A 16,764-nucleotide genomic window follows, 5' to 3' on the forward strand; every position below is an offset into this window, starting at 1 on the left:
ATATCTTCTCGCGCGCTTCCACAATGTCCGGATGGACTTTGCCCCATAGTCAGCAGACAACGCGGGACGACAACGGTGCAGACAAAAGGGGCATCGTTCATGTAACAACCACTGGTGGAATGTGTCATGTTCCCATCATCCCACGTTCGCAGTGTGTCGACCACGCCGTTGTCGTCGTTGCTGCTAATAAACCGAATTGTTTCGCTTGAGTTTTGATATAAGATCCAAGATGGGATTGCCTGCGTATAAAATAGTCAGCGACAGCAATAATAAAGTATAATAGGAACTACTGTTGCTACTGAACCGGTAATAACCGGACTGAATGAGAGTGTTCATGTCGGATGATCGCGTCTTTCCACCTGAATGGCCAGCATCGTATCGTATGATCTTGACGGAGCAGTACCAGCAGCGGAAGAAAATCAGTCAATTCCGATTCAATGCGGCGCAGCTCAAAAGCACGCTGGCCATTTTTACGAAACGAGTGAAAGCAGACACAAGATCGATGATGATCATGACGCTTCCAACTTTTGTCTGTTCAATGTTTCAATGAAAATCTTCTTCGGACGTTCGTATTCCAGCATCGATGAATCGATCAATGCCATTATCAGCTATTTTGCTATTTCCAAGACCACCACGAAGAGTCCCTGACGTTCTCTTTCTCGCTCTCTGTGGGTAATCTGAACAAAAAGCAAAACCATTTACATAGTACGATCTCGCGCCGAGGGATGGCTGTTTGTTTAACGTACAGCCGTGGGGCAAACATGGCATCGCTCTTCAAAAGGAGGGGACGAAGGATAGAGAGAGACCATTTCTTGCTCAACAACTCAACGCCACGGTGTTTACGATGATCCGCATCACATTGACGGAGTTGGATGATCCAACGACCAGCGCCTGCCTCACCAGCGATCACCACACCGAAAGCTAACAAATGTCCTGTAACACCCTCCCATCGATCGGGGTATTACATAAACCCGACGACCTCGCCGTTTTCCTCAAAGTCACATAATGTCGAGCCAGCGATTTGTGTTTTTTTTTTTGGAATTTCATGAAGATTCCCCCCTTTTTTTCTGCATCATCGATCGATCGCCCTCTGCTCATGCTGCACGCGGTGAGTCCGTGGACTCCATAATTATCATTGAATGTCCTAAACAGCCACTTCTCAGTGTGGCCACACTATGACGCAGTGTCTGGCAACAAGATCATGCAGACCGAGTGCAGTGGATGATATTTTTAAACTCAAGTAGCACTCGACCACCGGTATGGCGTGGTGCATTCTTCGCAGCGGTTAGGCATTTTAACTCTGTTGTTTGCCAGACTCCCCGCTGGAGCAGATCCCGGGGTGAAGTTGGCGATCATATTTCCGCGGTTCAATCACCCGACATAGAGAGGAGCTACAACGCCATTTGCTTTGAGCTTTTATGCTTTGGAGTCATTTTGATTAATGGGAAGCAATGAAGAGGGGACATTTCTGGGGGTTCCAATCCGGTATACGGCCTCGAAGGTGTAAAGTGTGTCACGCAGCCACCTCGGATGAATGGGGAAGGTGCGCGCACACACACACAAGCCAGAAAAGAAAGAAATTCAAAGTTGTCTCGCGCCGCCATGCTCGCACTGAAATGTGTTACGTTGCGCGCAGCGTGAGTCAACGAACGAGAACACGTTTCCAGTGGAACGGTTTATTTGCTTCTTTTCGCTGTTTGCGCGGCAAAGAACCATATGGGCAGCCGCGGACGTGTTCAGATTTAATTGCTGCAGTTGAATTGAGCGCACACCAAAACCACACACGCACAGGCGTGGCGAATGAAATTTTCCAGCTGAGAAGATTCAGCAGCCAACAACCACCACAAGAACGCGCCGTTCAAGAGGTGCCGGGCAGGGTAACGTCTTCATCTCTGTCTGGTTCGTATCCGTAGTGAAAGGAGGAAAGTAATGGCGACGTCTGGTTTCGGTTCAAGCCACAGCATAAAAAAACAGCTCATGGCTGTTGGCGAGCGGCTCCCGTGGCCGCGCTATATACTTGGAATGCGGCGGAGGCGAGTTGCGTTCTTCACCCTGACCTTGGTTCGGCGCGGTTGAGTGCGACTCAATGGAATATGGGGGAATGGAATGAATGAATCAACCAGCGGACACGTGGCATTGCTGTTTTGGGGTTTATTTTATGAACGCGTGTAGAGGAAAGCACAACTTCTCGAGAGGAGCGCATCAATAGCGGATAAAGTCCGTACTGACGATGGGTACGAAGCGGTACAGGTTCGCACCGGTCGGATTGATGCGAGTTTCGAAGTGGTCCTTAACGCGCACGTACGATGGTTTCCCTTTCGTCTCGAACAGGTCCTGCACAGTGGAAAATGAGTTACCCATACTGCGCACACAGTTTACCGGCCCCGAACTTACGTAGACTTTGTAGGCCCTCACGATCGTACTATTGAGACCAACGTCGGTCCGGAGATCAACTTTAACCGCATACGGAGCACCGTCAGCTCGACGGCTTACAAAGGCGACAACTTGCGTCAGCTCCGATCCGATCTTCGGTAGAATCGGCCGCTTCCAGATCTAGACGGAGAAGTGAATATTTGAATAAATTTGCCATGGTCGTGAAGACCGAATACCGAGAGCGTTTGTTGGCAATTCCGCTTTGTCGCACCTCTATCTTGTCGACCTTTTTGACCAGACGTCCCTGTATGCCCAGCCGGTCCTGGTTCGCGGCGATGATCTCCGGGTTTAGAAGCAGATCTTTTACCTCCGGTGTCACCTTGGATAAATCGTTCGATATGAGAAGGGGCGCCGCCAAGACGGTCCAGACGGCAAGCTGGGATTTGCTCTGATCGTAGCTTAGCCCATAGTTGCCGAGAATTAGCTAAGGAGCGTCATCGAGGGACAGATACATGTTTTACTCAGTCGCATGAATTTTCGTGCTGATGGTACCGCTTACCGTGTCAGGATCATTCCAGTGCGTTGGTCCCGAATGTGGAATGATTCGGTTTTGATGGTCAGAGAAGTACTTCGTGATCTCAACGACCGATTGATGCGAGTCCTCTATATCGCCCCAGTTGCGCCACATGTTACACGTTTCCTTCAGTTGCTCATAATCGGGCTGATTAACGATTGATAAAGAGAAATAGTGAGTGTGCGTGAGACCATCGATGGTTTACGGAGGGTTGCATTGCACTTACGATGATTCCATCGTATTCTTGATACGCTGGCCATGAGCACGAGTACAGAATCGGACGTCCCGTTTCATTCATATACCTACCAAACCGAATGTAGTCTGGAATGAAATGAAACGGAAAGACTTAACGGCTGCGCACAAAGGATATACATCTTCTTACACATCCTTACCCTCTACCATTAGCTCGACATCGGCGTAACAGCCATCAATCTTTATGAAATCCACACCCCAATCGGCGAATGTTTGAGCATCCAGCTTGAAATAGCCCACCATTCCCGGATACCCGGCACAAGTTTTCGTGCCAATGTCTTGATAAATTCCAAACTTTAAGCCCCGATCGTGGATCTGGCGGAGAGGAAGAGAGCACAAACATAACCAATTATGACCAACCACGACGATCGCCAGATAAGTTTGCGCTTGCTTACATAATCTGCAAGGTGCTTGATGCCGTTCGGGAACCGCTCCTTATCAGGCTGCAAAATGCCATCCTCGTCACGCTCCTCGGCCATCCAACAGTCATCAATGTTGACGTACTCGTAACCGGCGTCTCGGTAGCCCTCGGACACCAGCAGATCGGCCATTCTTTTGAACAATCGCTCGCTAATGCACTCATCTGGATACCGTTTGCAATCGGTAATGCACCGGTAGCGCTCCCAGCTCATCCATCCCATCGGTGGCGTCAGTGCAAGCCCGTTATCCAGCGCTTCAACCGTCGTCACTGAAAACCGGCAAAGCGCTATACACGCGGCTAACAGGAACTTTGTAACGCCTCGATTCACTTCCATCTTTCAGCGGTACGGTACTTCTACGCCACGGCAACGACGGAACTAGTAGTTCACGTTCCACGGTTGGGTGCGTTTTATAGTTAGTCCCGTAATCGTACGCAGTCCCCCATTGAGCTGCACTTTTATCAATTATGTCCAGCTGTTGATTTTAACACTCGAGACCATAAAATGCGTACCAGGAGTTCGCGTTTGAAGTGTGTTCGGTATTTTGATAACCCAAATCTAGTTCTGGTGTGCAGTGCACGACCGATTGCGTAGTTGCGCCGTAGTTGGCCGACCAGTGTAGGTGCAAGAGCGGTTTCGCAATTCTCGTTCGAAGATGATTTATAATCTTTTCCCTCATAAAGCGTGCTACGGTTTGGGGTTAGATAATTACATAGATCCCCCTCAAACACGTAATCAGCAAGAACAGAATGCTTACTACATAGAAGCAGCCAGTCCGCTAGATTGAACGTCGATAAAAAAGGTGTTGGATCACTGTACAGCATAGATGGATCATTAGACTAATTATGTGCCCATGCGAGGCACAGTTTATTTTTTTTTAGTCATCAGTTAATGAATCTGACGCAAATTAATATCGACAGATCTTTAGGCAAGTGGTTGGGGTTCTGTTGGATGATGGATGCTACTGCTGGACACCTAGAATCGAGGAAACGAGCCGCCGTTGTGCAAATGATTTCTGCATAGAACTGTGTAGGACCATAAGGTCGATGGTAGATTGCATGTTTTGTATAAAATTCGCAGAAAACCTCCCAAGCAACTGTACGTATTTGCATTCCACATTCCTGATGATTGTGCAAGATTTTTTCATTCCCCAAAATACTCAGTATGTTTACGTTTCTAGGAACAGAAAGGGTACGCATAAAAAACGAGAGTAAATTTGAGCTAAACGATTACACCGTTCTCTTAGCTCCATTAACGCTGATAACGCCGCACATTTCTGGAGGCATGCCAGAGGTATTAGCGCCAACAAGTTGTCTGTCGATTCGAACGATTAAAGCTTCATCAAGACTGAGAAGAGTCAACCTTTACCCAAATGTGTGTAAAGAGTGATTATTTGATTGCCGCTTAAACGGTTGGTTTAACCGTATTTAATGATAGAGTGTCTGTAATCTCACCGATGCGGTGTTGTGCCGGTACGATTTGCTTTTACGTTAATTCCTGGTAAAATCGAAAGCACAAACAACAAAAAATCTTATAAAATATTGTCAATCTTCACCTGATAAGACAATAGCGATAATTTTGCGCATTGTGCGTTTGACGAATCGACAGCTGCTTTGAATTAGTCGAAGGAGTCTTCTTCAGCGGTGAGGTTGACTGTGTCCGAAGAGTGGGTCAGTTACTAGAGTTTACAGCTTCTTAAGACAACAAAACCACACGAAATATGACCGAAGTTGAGCAACCAGTTATTCCATTGCAACAAGGTAAGTGCGGAAGATACTTTTTGAATGAAATAAAGCAGTATGGAATGGAAACTGGGATTATGCAGTGTAACTAAACTACTAGAAAGTATCCTGGATGTATCGCTAAATTAATTAATTGTTTATTATACCCGTCTAATTATTATACACGTCAAAAGGGAAGCTGACGACAGCACCTGGCACGCCCAATAATCCTGGAGATCCGCAATGGGTTTTGTGGGACAAATCGCGAGAGTTTCCGAAAAATGTTCTGCGTGGCGGAGTCGATATCAACGATGAGGTCATCTATGTTGGTCGAGCAATTTACAACAGATGCCAGTTGGTAGCAAAGGTGATCCAAACACGCGGTGTTTCATATGTTGCTTTTGATGGAAAGGAAATCGTAGTGGAAACGGTTGAAGTTCTGGTGGATGATGGCCGCTACTGCTGGGAGTTTGGTAAGGATGGTGCAGTACCAGAAACGGCAGTCCAAATCGGGAAGAGTAACAACGGTGAAACATTGTATGTGGGGCGTGCCATAATCGAAACATCCATGACCCCCGGAACCATCCTACGTTTCAAAGGCGTTCTTAGTATCCCGTTCGACAATGTCGAGAACGAATTTCGAGCGTATGAGGTGCTGTGCTACAAACCTGAGGAAAAGACCCGGAGTTGTACTGACAAATTTTTCATCGAACTGGGTAGAGTAGTGTGTTCGATTTTGGATTGTGTTTTTCGAACAAAATTGGCCGACAATTTCCCAAGCAACTGAACGTGTTTCCCAAGTAATGCAATAAACACCAAAAAGTTAGAAAATCTAATTGAATATTATCTTGAAACTGATTGAGTTGAGCTTTCTTCATAATGTAGAAATTACCTAACGATGGTCACAGGGTACTTGAATACGAAATGACCATCATCCATCATAAAATCATTTCCCTTCGCAGCATATTTATTTTAAACAGTACCACCAACGAATAAGGTGAGTTTTAAGATATCAAAATTAGGTTATCGTGCAAAGCATTCCTTGTTAGTGTTACTACTTAGCTGATGGTCAAGCCACAGCATGTTTTGCTCCAGATGACCTTGATTGAAAGTGATTGTTCGTTAAATAAAACGCTCAAGCTTCTAATCTTTTCAACGAATAATGAAATTAAAATACTGATGAAACTGTTATACCCTAAAGATCCTGTGTTTATCACAGATGGTTCATTAATATCTGTGTTTATCACAGACGGTGATCTGTCGTACCCTCCCGTAAGCTAAGTATAGAACACTAGTCATTAACAGAGGAAAGCAATTGCGAGAGATAGCGCTTGATGTGTGTTTATTCCCTTCGCTCTGTCAACGCAGAAGACACATTTCACTGTGCGGAGAATTATTTGCAAAGTGCCCTGAACGTTTCTTGCGCCGCTATCGCTATCAATTCGAAGGAATATCGAAAATTGCCATATTAAACGATCGTTTTCGTAGGTCGTGTGCATAAAGTGCTCATAGAGTCTCGCAACAAGAGCTACGCCCACTCCCAAACACACTGCACAGAAACTTTGCTTACTCGTTTATTCCTCAGAGGTTCATACATGGGCTCCCAAGAAAACCAAATTGACGACGGAGGTAAGTTTTACTTGCAGAGTCCGCTTGTAAAAAGCATTAGTAGACCTAAACATAAAAGAAAGAGATGTTCATTGAGCCATTGCTGTTTGCAGAATATAAATGGATACATTGGAAAAAAGATCGATCGTTTCCGGAAAACATCCTGAGAGCTGGTATGGACGTCGGTGGCCAAGCTATCTATTTGGGTCGCGTTTATCATGACGGCCACAAACTTCCGGCTAAGGTGATTCCTGTCGTGGAAAGAATTTATACATCGTTCGATGGGATAGAATATCAAAAGGACGATGCCTTTCTGCTGGTAGATGATGGTAGCTTCTACTGGGAGTTTGACAAACGGGGCAATGTTCCTGAAACGGCAGTCAAGTTCGGTAACCTGAACGGGAGGGATGTTTTATACGTGGGTCGTGCTCTTCACGAGTGTTCCGAGAGTTCGGGAGCTATTTACCCTGGTGCAGGAGTACTGCGCATTCCCTTTGGCGGTGGCGAGGTAGAGGTTAAAGCATATTATGTGCTATGTCACAATAAGAAAGAAAATGTCCCTCGGTCTGAAGAAAGTGGCCCTGAACCAACACCACCTGGCTGTGCCGATCGTTTCGTTGAGCTACTGGGTACGCTGATTGGTCGGATTGTATCACGCTAGAAAGAACATTTCAAATCTTCACCCATCTTTGATCAGTCGCTATCATCTAATAGTTATATTCTGAAAATGTTTATACTCTCTTTGGTACGGAGGTCTCTTATTAAACCATGTACATAATTTTCAAATTGTTCATTTTTATGCTTCGTGACATCCATTCGACAAATAAATAATATAAGAATAAGAAATGCAAAGCATTCTTTTGGTTTTATCAGTTTACTAACACATTATTTATCTCATTGCTGAAGTGATTATTTCTTGCAAAACGGTTAGATTGAATGATTCGTTCCCACCAGTCGGCTTATCTTTCCAACCGTTCATTTGATATAAATGACGACACAACAACTGCTCTTCTATGAGATCTCAGATGGTGTGTTTATCACCGATGATTCTTTGGTCATCTTCGACGATGAAAGGGCGAAAGCGCACTCATTATTTGAAAGTATCTAAAATTAGAACGCCACGCATAAATAGAGTTCTATCAACGCAGATAACACTGATCACTGTTAAGAAACAACTCGCGTTACAAAGTACTCTGAAGTTGCTTTCATAACGACCTTACGCGCATCGGATAATAAGCAGTTCAGTTAAAAAAAAATCTCAATTGTTAACGAAATTGTTGAAATTGTGTGTTTCATCATATATATTCTTCTTCCGTGCATTATCCATTTCAAGAGCTGCCTTTTACCGCTCTACACCCTACATGCAATCGAATAACAACGAGACTGTGGATGGAGGTATGTTTTACTCGTAGTCATCTAACTTGTTTTAAATTGTGACAATGAATCGAAGATGAATAAGATACTCTCTGATCTACTGATGTTTGCAGAGTACAAATGGATACATTGGAGGAAAGGCGATCCGATTCCGGAAAGTATTTTAAGAGTTGGTACCGACGACCTTGGTGGATGTATCTATTTAGGCCGAGTGATGCAAGACTGTCACATACTTCCAGCTAAAATGATGTGTGTCGTGGAAAGAATTTATACATCTTTCGATGGGAAAGAATATCAAAAGGACGATGCCTTGCTGCTGGTAGACGATGGTCACTTCAGCTGGGAGTTTGGTAGTAGGGGCAAGGTTCCCAAGACGGCAGTAAAGTTTGCCACCACGAATCGAGGCGATGTGCTGTACGTGGGTCGTGCTATACACGAGTGTACCGAGACTCCGGGAGCAATCTACCCTGATCATAGAGTACTTCGTATTCCTTTTGGTGGTCGCGAGGTCGAGTTTAGTGCCTATCAGGTGCTGTGCCATAGAAAAGTGGCACCTGAACAAATTATCCCAGAACCGGAACCAGAAGCGGAGCCGGAATCGGAACCTGGTCGTTCTGCTCGTTTCTTTGATGCACTGATCTCGCTCATAGAATGCATTTCTAGAATAAGACCATGTTAAATCTTTTCAATGCTGACCAAAAAACCGTGCACAGCATTTACATCAATCTCATCTTAGCACATGTATTTAGTTTTATGTCGTGCACCCAGCACATGGTAATGTGTTAGAATAGAGAGGTGGATACTCACGATTTTTTATACAGTAAGAATAATAAGAAAGCAAGTGACAAGAAAAATAACAAAGAAAGCATAAAAGATATAACCATGGTTTACTCGACGAATTTTATGATAAAAGTGGTAATGTTTGTTTTTTTTTAATTAAATATTAGACACATTAGACTCGCGTGAATAAAACATGAGTTACGATTGCTAAGAAATTTTGTAAGCAACGCTTTTTGGTGCGTGATGCGGATCAAAGTGAAGGTTAGTAAATCATCAGATTGTTTTGTGACGGCGAACACACGATAACGTAATTCATTTAATAAATACGGTCCCGTCCGTAATATATCAATAAAAAATCGTAATTCACGAAAAAAATCTGATTTTTACTCACAAATGTTTATTGTATTTTATTGCATTATCTATAACTGTAAACTTAAACATTGCCGTTTATTAATACATTGGCGATAAAATAAGAGAAAAGCTCAATGGGTTTGTGAAACAGAAGTCGTAAAAACGTGCCTTTTCCCCCCGATTTAATGTTAGACTCCTCCCCAAAAGACAGACTAGAATCTGAAAGTCCACTCTGGGTAACTCACCTGCGCATCTTGAGAGGGAAGACGAATAGTGGGCTTATTCCGAATAATCTTCTTCGTGAGCATTCTCCATCATCGTTTCTTTCTCTCTATCGTATTATTCCACAACTGTATTACTATTTTACTATTCTAGCAAAGAACTGGTTCCATCAATCCGGCTGGTGGTAAAATACCACTATTAGTACGCGTGTTTCGCGAGTTAATTAGTGAGTTGCACTTTTTACACATTAATTTGCACTCATTCAGCTATTTTATGATATGATATCACAAACTCAGCATGAGTCAGGAGGTCAATAGTGGATTTTAACCGATTATTTTATTCACAGTGTACACTCATCGTTTGATGTGAAAGGACATACTGGTAGATTGCCTCTAATATCACAACAAGAGCTAGACGTTCATGTGAAGACACTACACAAAAACTACGTTTTTTTGCAATATTATTCGTGATCTGCTTAAAGATGGGTAACAACAACCAGTGCAACGAAACCATAATTTTCGATGGAGGTAAGGTCTACCCATCGGCTTCCATTGTATAAACCATTGTTTTGTGATAGCTAAACATGAATAAATGCTCATTGAACCGTTGATGTTTGCAGGATATAAATGGATACATTGGAAAAAAAAACCAGCCGTTCCCGAAAAATATCCTGAGAGTTGGTACCGACCTTGGTGACAAACCTATCTATTTGGGCCGCGTTTATCATGAGGGTCACAAACTTCCGGCTAAGGTGATTCCTGTCGTGCAATGGATTCTTACATCTCTCGATGGTAAAGAATTTCACAAGGACGATGCCTTTCTGCTGGTAGATGATGGTTGCTTCGGTTGGGAGTTTAACAAAGGGGGAAATGTTCCTGAAACGTCAATTCGAATTGCCAGCACCAACCAGGGCGATGTCCTGTATGTGGGTCGTGTTATTCACCAGGGTTCCGAAACTCCGGGTGTAGAGGTCCGGGATAGAGTACTGCGCATTCCCTTTGCCTGTCGCCAGGTAGAGTATAGTGCCTATCAAGTGCTGTGTCTTAACTAAAATGTCATCTGACGAAATTGCCCCAGAACCAGAACAAGAAGCGGAACCGGAACCGAAAGAACGGAACCTGGCTGTACAGCACGCTTCTTTGATGATACTGTACGGAAACTTAATTGGTTACAGTTGCATCCCTAATAAAAAAAAACAAGGCACGACTAAAAAGGTGTAGAAAGCATAGAAAATATAATCATGATTTACTTGATGAACTTTACTGTAAAAGTGGTTGTGTATTGTTAGTTAAACATAGAAAAATGAGGTGCTAACGTTCGCTGGAGGACTGATGTTCGCTGGATGCGAAAACTGCTGATGGGGCGATCAGAATTTCATTCATCTTATTTCATGATATTGTTACCAAAAATAGAATTTTATAGGGAAAGCGAATACGTGCTAGACACTTGATACGTGCTTCGTTATGTCAACGCAGATGGATTTGCATGTTGCTTAGTGGATACTCTTAAAATTTCTCTCGAAAATGATGTCCAGCCATTGAGCTACCGACTGTGCGAATTTGCCAGTATTAAATATCCGTTCATTGTGGAAAGACGTTCTATTAGGATATCTGGACTCTCCTATTCAGAGCCAGAGCTCCAAGTGAAGGCAGTGAGCAGAAGCTTCTTTACTTACACGTTTGTTCTTGATAGGCTTATACATGGATCCCCAAGAAAACGCTATGAAGGAGGGAGGTAAGGTTTACTCGTGGGGCATCGTAAAGAAGAAACTACATAAAATTGTCACTAAACAATTGCTGTTTTCAGAGTACAAGTGGAAATGTTGGAGCGTTAGAGAACGTTTTCGGCCAAACAGATTCCTGAGAGTTGGTACTGACAGCGATGGCCGGGCAATCTATTTAGGTCGAGTAGAACACAAAGGCCACAACCTTCTGGTGAAGGTGGTGCCTGGCGCGGAATGTGTTTTTCCATTATATGGGATGGAAAAATTAGAGAAAAGTGATGTCTCTTTGCTGGTGGATGATGGTAAATTCTTCTGGGAGTTTTACAAACAGGGCGATCCCCCCGAAACGGCGGTTAGGATTGCGAGCAATAACCAGAGCGCTGTCCTGTACGTGGGCCGTGTTATACATGTGGACGGAGATTGCCAGTGGTCCGAGACTCCCGGAGTGGTCCGAGACTCTTGCCAGTGGTCCGAGACTCTTGCGAAACGAGTACTGCGCATTAATGTCGGCGATTGGGAGGAAGAGTTTCCGGCGTATCAGATGTTGTGCCACAAGGAAGATAACTGTGGCAGAGCAGGCCAATTTCTGGATGCGATGATCGCGTTTTTGAACTGCATTTCAACTAGGAAATGACGAGTTCCCGAATAACGTATCATTTGAATCACTGTATGGAATTTGGTGTAATAAAATTGTATAGCCGTGGCCACACGGAGCGAAAATTTGCGCGCAAATTTGCACATTAATTCCAAAATGTTTTCGCTTCGATATGTTTACATGGCCGGGTTGAGGAAATTAAAATCGTTTTTTTGAAGAAAAGGATTGAATACACTAGCAATGATCACTCACTGTCGATGTAAACCACAAAAAGAACATATTGTGAGCCCTACCGTTTGCAAAAAGCTTTTACGCTAGGTTTTACGCTCCACGGACCAATAATCGTTTGACAGCATGTAAACGGCAAGCGTAAACGTTTTGGCATTAGCCGTGGCCACACGGGGCGAAAACTCTAGCGCAAACGAAAAAATTAATGCCAAAACGTTTACGCTTGCCGTTTACATGCTGTCAAACGATTATTGGTCCGTGGAGCGTAAAACCTAGAGTAAAAGCTGTTTGCAAACGGAAGGGCTCGCAATATGTTCTATTTGTGGTTTACATCGACAGTGAGTGATCATTGCTAGTGTATTCAATCCTTTTCTTCAAAAAAACGATTTTAATTTCCTCAACCCGGCCATGTAAACATATCGAAGCGCAAAAGTTTTGGCATTAATTTTTTCGTTTGCTCTAGAGTTTTCGCCCCGTGTGGCCACGGCTATTAATTTTTTCGTTTGCACTAGAGTTTTCGCCCCGTGTGGCCACGGCTTATGGTAGCCTATATTGTTTTGAATGAAAAGCAAGGAATTTCGAGGTAGCTCCTCATCCGATAACAGGCGTGGTCACGATAAAACACCTGTAATTTTAAACACGAGGAAAGGGTGTATGCACCAAAAATTACAAAAAAAAAATCTTTTTTTTTGCTGCACAGGCAGATTGCTGCACGGGCAGAGTGTGTGTGTGTGTGTGCCATGTGTTTGTTTCCTTCTTCTTCTTCTCGTGCAATCACGTGAATCGAATTCGGAAACCTGGAAATCGGTGAAGATCTGCTTGCCGTCGAATCCTGCTCCGTGTTTCGCCGTGTCCCCGTGTTTTCCCGATCTTTTGGGCACCGTCGACCAGCACCGTCCGTGGGTCATTTGTGGATCGTTTCGTCGTCTCCGATTGCCACCAAAGATTCGCGGAGATTGTTTTTGCAGCTTCGAAAAGGTGAGTTTCCGACCGCGGCCGCTGGTTGAAAAATATCTGGGAAAAGGGTTTCCCCTCAGTGGATGTGGATAAAAGTGCCAGCTCTTGTGGTCGGGAGTGTGATGGGGTGAACAACGACCGTAAATATCTGGATATCGCATCAACAACAGAACAGCGAAACCGAGCCACGAAAATCGATCGATCGATGAGGTGGTTGTCACGAGCGTGTCACGTACCCCGAAGGCTCTCCCGTAAACGAGTCCTTTTCAGGAACAACGCACATCCTGCGGTCTTCGACGACCAGAAGGTCCTCTTCAGGGATCTCGGATTCTGGTTTCCATTCTGGTGCTCGTCCCGGTAACGCTCCGGACAGAGGACCGTGGAAAAGATAGTGTCATGTGACTTATCACACAACAAAACAGCTGACCATTTTCGCTGCGCTCGCTCGCCTTCTCTTTCGCGCAACCACCGCAGCAGGGTCTGATCGTGTCTCGCTCGTCTCGGGGAGCAGCCGCCTGGTTTGTGGCTCGAGAACCAAGCAATCGAAGGCGCAGAACGTTGCATAAGTGAGCCCGACACCCCGGAATGTCCTTTCCCCGTGGAGCAATTGCACTAGAGAATTGATTAGAATTATTGATCCGGCAGTCGGTGTCTCAAAGGAGCTCGACACGTAACCGGACAGCCGGAGTTGTTGAAACATCTGGATTAACCTGCCCTACCGTTCCGTTTTCTTTTTCTGCAACAGGTCCTTAACAGCAAGTGTCCACAATGTCCGAGTATTGGCTGATATCGGCACCGGGCGACAAAACGTGCCAGCAAACCTGGGAAACGATGAACCAGCTGACGAGCAAGCAGAACAATCTGTGTGAAAACTTCAAGTTTCACATCCCGGACCTGAAGGTACAACAACCGCCTGCCATCAACTATTACCTCCGTGGGGTGTGCGCTTCATAATTACCATTTCTTGATTATTTTTAGGTCGGTACGCTCGATCAGCTGGTCGGTTTGTCCGACGATCTCGGAAAACTGGATGCGTACGTCGAACAAACGACGCGCAAAATCGCAGCCTACCTTGGCGATGTGCTCGAGGATCAGCGGGACAAGCTGTACGAGAACTTGCAGGCCAACAACAGTGAGTATCGAAGTCCCTGGACGGTTTTATACATGTTTCGATAGAATCGTGGTGCCAGATACTACTAGAAAATCCATCAAGCCTCTTGGAGTGAACGAGATTGTTGCATTGTGCAGCAGTTTACAGTAGCTAATTGCCAGAGTAACGGCCCTTTGAGTTGTGCTGCATAATCCGGCTTCATTTCTAGCAAATAGGGGTAACAGGATGGCAAATCCGTTTTCATGGCCGTTTCAATGATTTTGTGTTCCTGAATAATTACCTAATTGGAGAATGCTGTGCCCCAGAAAGATTTTCTTTTTTTTAGTTGATTTGGTTTGATTAAGTTTCCCCATAATCCATTTCCCCCTTTGCTAACACATACCCAATCACCCTCTACTACATATCCCACTAATGACACTTTCCGCACACAAACACGAATGGTTATATGGTGGGCTCTCCATACATCCGCGATAAGAAGGCTCACCCGGGGCAGAGCAGCAATTGGTCAACCCTACAGAACCTACGAAACAATCGGCCGTGCCAAACGGTGACAATAAGCAAGGGTTCTCGCGTCACAGTAGTGTTACGACCTCATCCTCGTCGGGTTGCTCGATGGAACAAAGATCGACGGCGACGGTATGCTCCTGTCCGTATCCAACAACAGTACCCACAACACCACTCACCCCACCGACCGTAGTGTGCCAATTTTTCGATCAGGCATCACCGCTAACACCATCGTACGACCGCGTACCTCGTAGTCCGGGCTTGCTAAGTCCCGATGACGACGATGACGAAGGTGACGGTGGTGGACACAGTGCACCGGAATCTGACCACGGGCATGGGTCGGGGTTTGAGTGGCGATGGTTTCATCGGCGCAAGCATTCAGCCAAATCCAGGTACACGGCAACACCTGATAACGAAGACGGGAGACGCACTTCCCCCTCCGAGACAACCACCTGTTGTTATTCGCTGTATGCCCCTACCTCCCCCCCCCTCGCCTTGTTTTCTGTATGTGTGTCTACTCGCACCAGTGTAATGCTCATCATGCGTCTCTCGTCGAATCCCCAGACTTTCTGTTCTATTCCATGTTTGTTCTTTTTGGTTTATTTTCATCTATTCTCGATGTTGCAAAAAAGTATGTCTTTCACGTGCTCATCTGGCTGTCGTCGTTGCTATGAGTCCGCTAGTTGGCGCCGGTTTCGGAGATCCATTTGTTTGTGTACCATTACCATCGAGGCTACTACTACTCAGGATCACCTCATCAGCAATTGGCAAAATGTGTTGCTTTATGTATTTTTGTGGATGTTGCTCCTTTCATTCGATTGGACTTAGCAACCATGTTGTACCACCCTGTTGTCCGTGTTGCTCCCGAGGGATATTGTTTCATAATGTGCCTACCCCCTTTCATCGTTATCGTCATCATTATCGTCATCTTGCTGTGTGTTTTTTATCGATGGCGTATTGACGTCCTCTTGTTCCTGGAGTGATTCGTCTTAAAATGAAAGTGTATATTCCGATCTTCCAATTCTCCTCTCGCTCCAACCTATTACTACTACTGCTACTACTTTGTGCCACTGTTGCTTCCGGTTCCGCGGGTGTCTCCGTTGATGGGCGATCGTCAGGAGTCGCTCATCTAGCCACCTGTTCGGTGGTAGTAGCGGTGGCGATCATTCGCACACGTTCTCCATCGCCCTTACCCGCCCATCACCTATCGTCAGCGGCAGTAGCAGCTGCTGTGGTGGCGGCATTATTGGTCGCCATGGTCGGGGACGCCGCAGACACAACCGCTCGGCCAACGCCGAACCGGGTGACGAGGCAGACGAGGATGAAGTGTACGGTGGAAGACCGACGATTGCTCGCGATAGGAGCGGCAGTGATGGTCCACCGGTGGATTCACCAATGTCTGCATCATCAGCTGAACCAGCACCTCCACCAAAGGCCATCGATCCAGGTCAGGACTACCTGGAGAGGCCACTTCCTCTCTTGTTGATTTGTTGTTTTGTTATCAAACACACACACACACACACACACACTCGAGCTAGATGCGCTGTTTTATCAAATGTTTTTTGGTTGTTTTACTTTCTTTTCCATTTCCATTTTTCAATTGCGCTGGTGGTCGGCTCTAGGGTTCTCTAGGGGTTAACCACCTGTCTGTTAATATACATATATTTATATCGATGTTTTGGCCACCATTTTGCACTATCGATTATGCACGCTACAGCCTCTTTTCCCTCCTCGTGCTCATGCGTTCAGTTAGTGGTTTTGTTGGCCAGTGTAGTTCCTTCTTCTATGCTATCTCCAAACACTTTTCCAGTTCTTCTAGGTGCCTCGGCTCGCAATCCGGTTATGCGTGTATTCGTGCGTGTGCGTGTGTGTTTAAGTCCTGATTCGTCGCCCAAAATTCAAACACACCAACGACACTTAAACATACACTCTAGTATCTATCCTATGTCCCGTTCCTCTTCTTCCTGTTTCT

At 45.2% G+C, this 16,764-nt stretch overlaps 4 protein-coding genes across 5 annotated transcripts in view; 3 read left to right on the forward strand and 1 right to left on the reverse strand.

Moving 5' to 3' along the window:
• Positions 1–2,176: 2,176 nt before the first annotated feature.
• Positions 2,177–3,954, reverse strand: LOC125955030 (alpha-N-acetylgalactosaminidase). Its single transcript, XM_049685846.1, has 7 exons — positions 3,595–3,954; positions 3,340–3,514; positions 3,174–3,268; positions 2,933–3,094; positions 2,645–2,857; positions 2,395–2,553; positions 2,177–2,334 (listed from the first exon to the last, which is right to left on the reverse strand). Exons 1-7 carry the CDS (start codon positions 3,952–3,954, stop codon positions 2,203–2,205), a joined length of 1,296 nt encoding a protein of 431 aa, XP_049541803.1. The 3' UTR covers positions 2,177–2,202.
• Positions 3,955–5,338: 1,384 nt separating this feature from the next.
• On the forward strand, positions 5,339–7,694 carry LOC125955608 (uncharacterized). The gene is made up of 4 exons (XM_049686748.1): positions 5,339–5,378; positions 5,534–6,055; positions 6,828–6,968; positions 7,061–7,694. Exons 1-4 carry the CDS (start codon positions 5,339–5,341, stop codon positions 7,606–7,608), a joined length of 1,251 nt encoding a protein of 416 aa, XP_049542705.1. The 3' UTR covers positions 7,609–7,694.
• An 874-nt stretch (positions 7,695–8,568) lies between these two features.
• Positions 8,569–10,725, forward strand: LOC125955609 (uncharacterized). Its single transcript, XM_049686749.1, has 2 exons — positions 8,569–8,850; positions 10,294–10,725. Exons 1-2 carry the CDS (start codon positions 8,569–8,571, stop codon positions 10,723–10,725), a joined length of 714 nt encoding a protein of 237 aa, XP_049542706.1.
• Positions 10,726–12,991: 2,266 nt separating this feature from the next.
• LOC125955036 (V-type proton ATPase subunit C) overlaps positions 12,992–16,764 on the forward strand; it is a 6,972-nt gene continuing 3,199 nt past the window's right edge. The window contains exons 1-5 of one of the 2 annotated variants that reach the window (XM_049685855.1): positions 12,992–13,198; positions 13,923–14,077; positions 14,156–14,309; positions 14,764–15,184; positions 15,911–16,239. In XM_049685855.1, the coding sequence (XP_049541812.1) occupies positions 13,946–14,077; positions 14,156–14,309; positions 14,764–15,184; positions 15,911–16,239 (1,036 nt within the window). In that variant the 5' untranslated portion in view covers positions 12,992–13,198; positions 13,923–13,945. The remainder of the gene's footprint in view (positions 13,199–13,922; positions 14,078–14,155; positions 14,310–14,763; positions 15,185–15,910; positions 16,240–16,764) is intronic. The other variant, XM_049685854.1, reaches the window with a different exon arrangement.

Source organism: Anopheles darlingi, chromosome 3 (genome assembly GCF_943734745.1).
Source record: "Anopheles darlingi chromosome 3, idAnoDarlMG_H_01, whole genome shotgun sequence".
Taxonomy (NCBI): Eukaryota; Metazoa; Arthropoda; class Insecta; order Diptera; family Culicidae; genus Anopheles; species Anopheles darlingi.

Bases quoted from the DNA above. Each gene is read 5' to 3' on its own strand.
- LOC125955030 (XM_049685846.1), bottom strand. From the start codon at position 3,954: ATGGAAGTGAATCGAGGCGTTACAAAGTTCCTGTTAGCCGCGTGTATA. The intron at 3,515-3,594 runs GTAAGCAAGCGC...CCTCTCCGCCAG, and splicing joins TCAAGCACCTTGCAGATTAT to ATCCACGATCGGGGCTTAAA. The intron at 3,095-3,173 runs GTAAGTGCAATG...ATCGTTAATCAG, and splicing joins AAGAATACGATGGAATCATC to CCCGATTATGAGCAACTGAA.
- LOC125955608 (XM_049686748.1), top strand. From the start codon at position 5,339: ATGACCGAAGTTGAGCAACCAGTTATTCCATTGCAACAAG. The intron at 5,379-5,533 runs GTAAGTGCGGAA...ACACGTCAAAAG, and splicing joins AGTTATTCCATTGCAACAAG to GGAAGCTGACGACAGCACCT. The intron at 6,056-6,827 runs GTAGAGTAGTGT...TCGTTTTCGTAG, and splicing joins CAAATTTTTCATCGAACTGG to GTCGTGTGCATAAAGTGCTC.
- LOC125955609 (XM_049686749.1), top strand. From the start codon at position 8,569: ATGTGTGTCGTGGAAAGAATTTATACATCTTTCGATGGGAAAGAATAT. The intron at 8,851-10,293 runs GTGCTGTGCCAT...TGATGTTTGCAG, and splicing joins TCGAGTTTAGTGCCTATCAG to GATATAAATGGATACATTGG.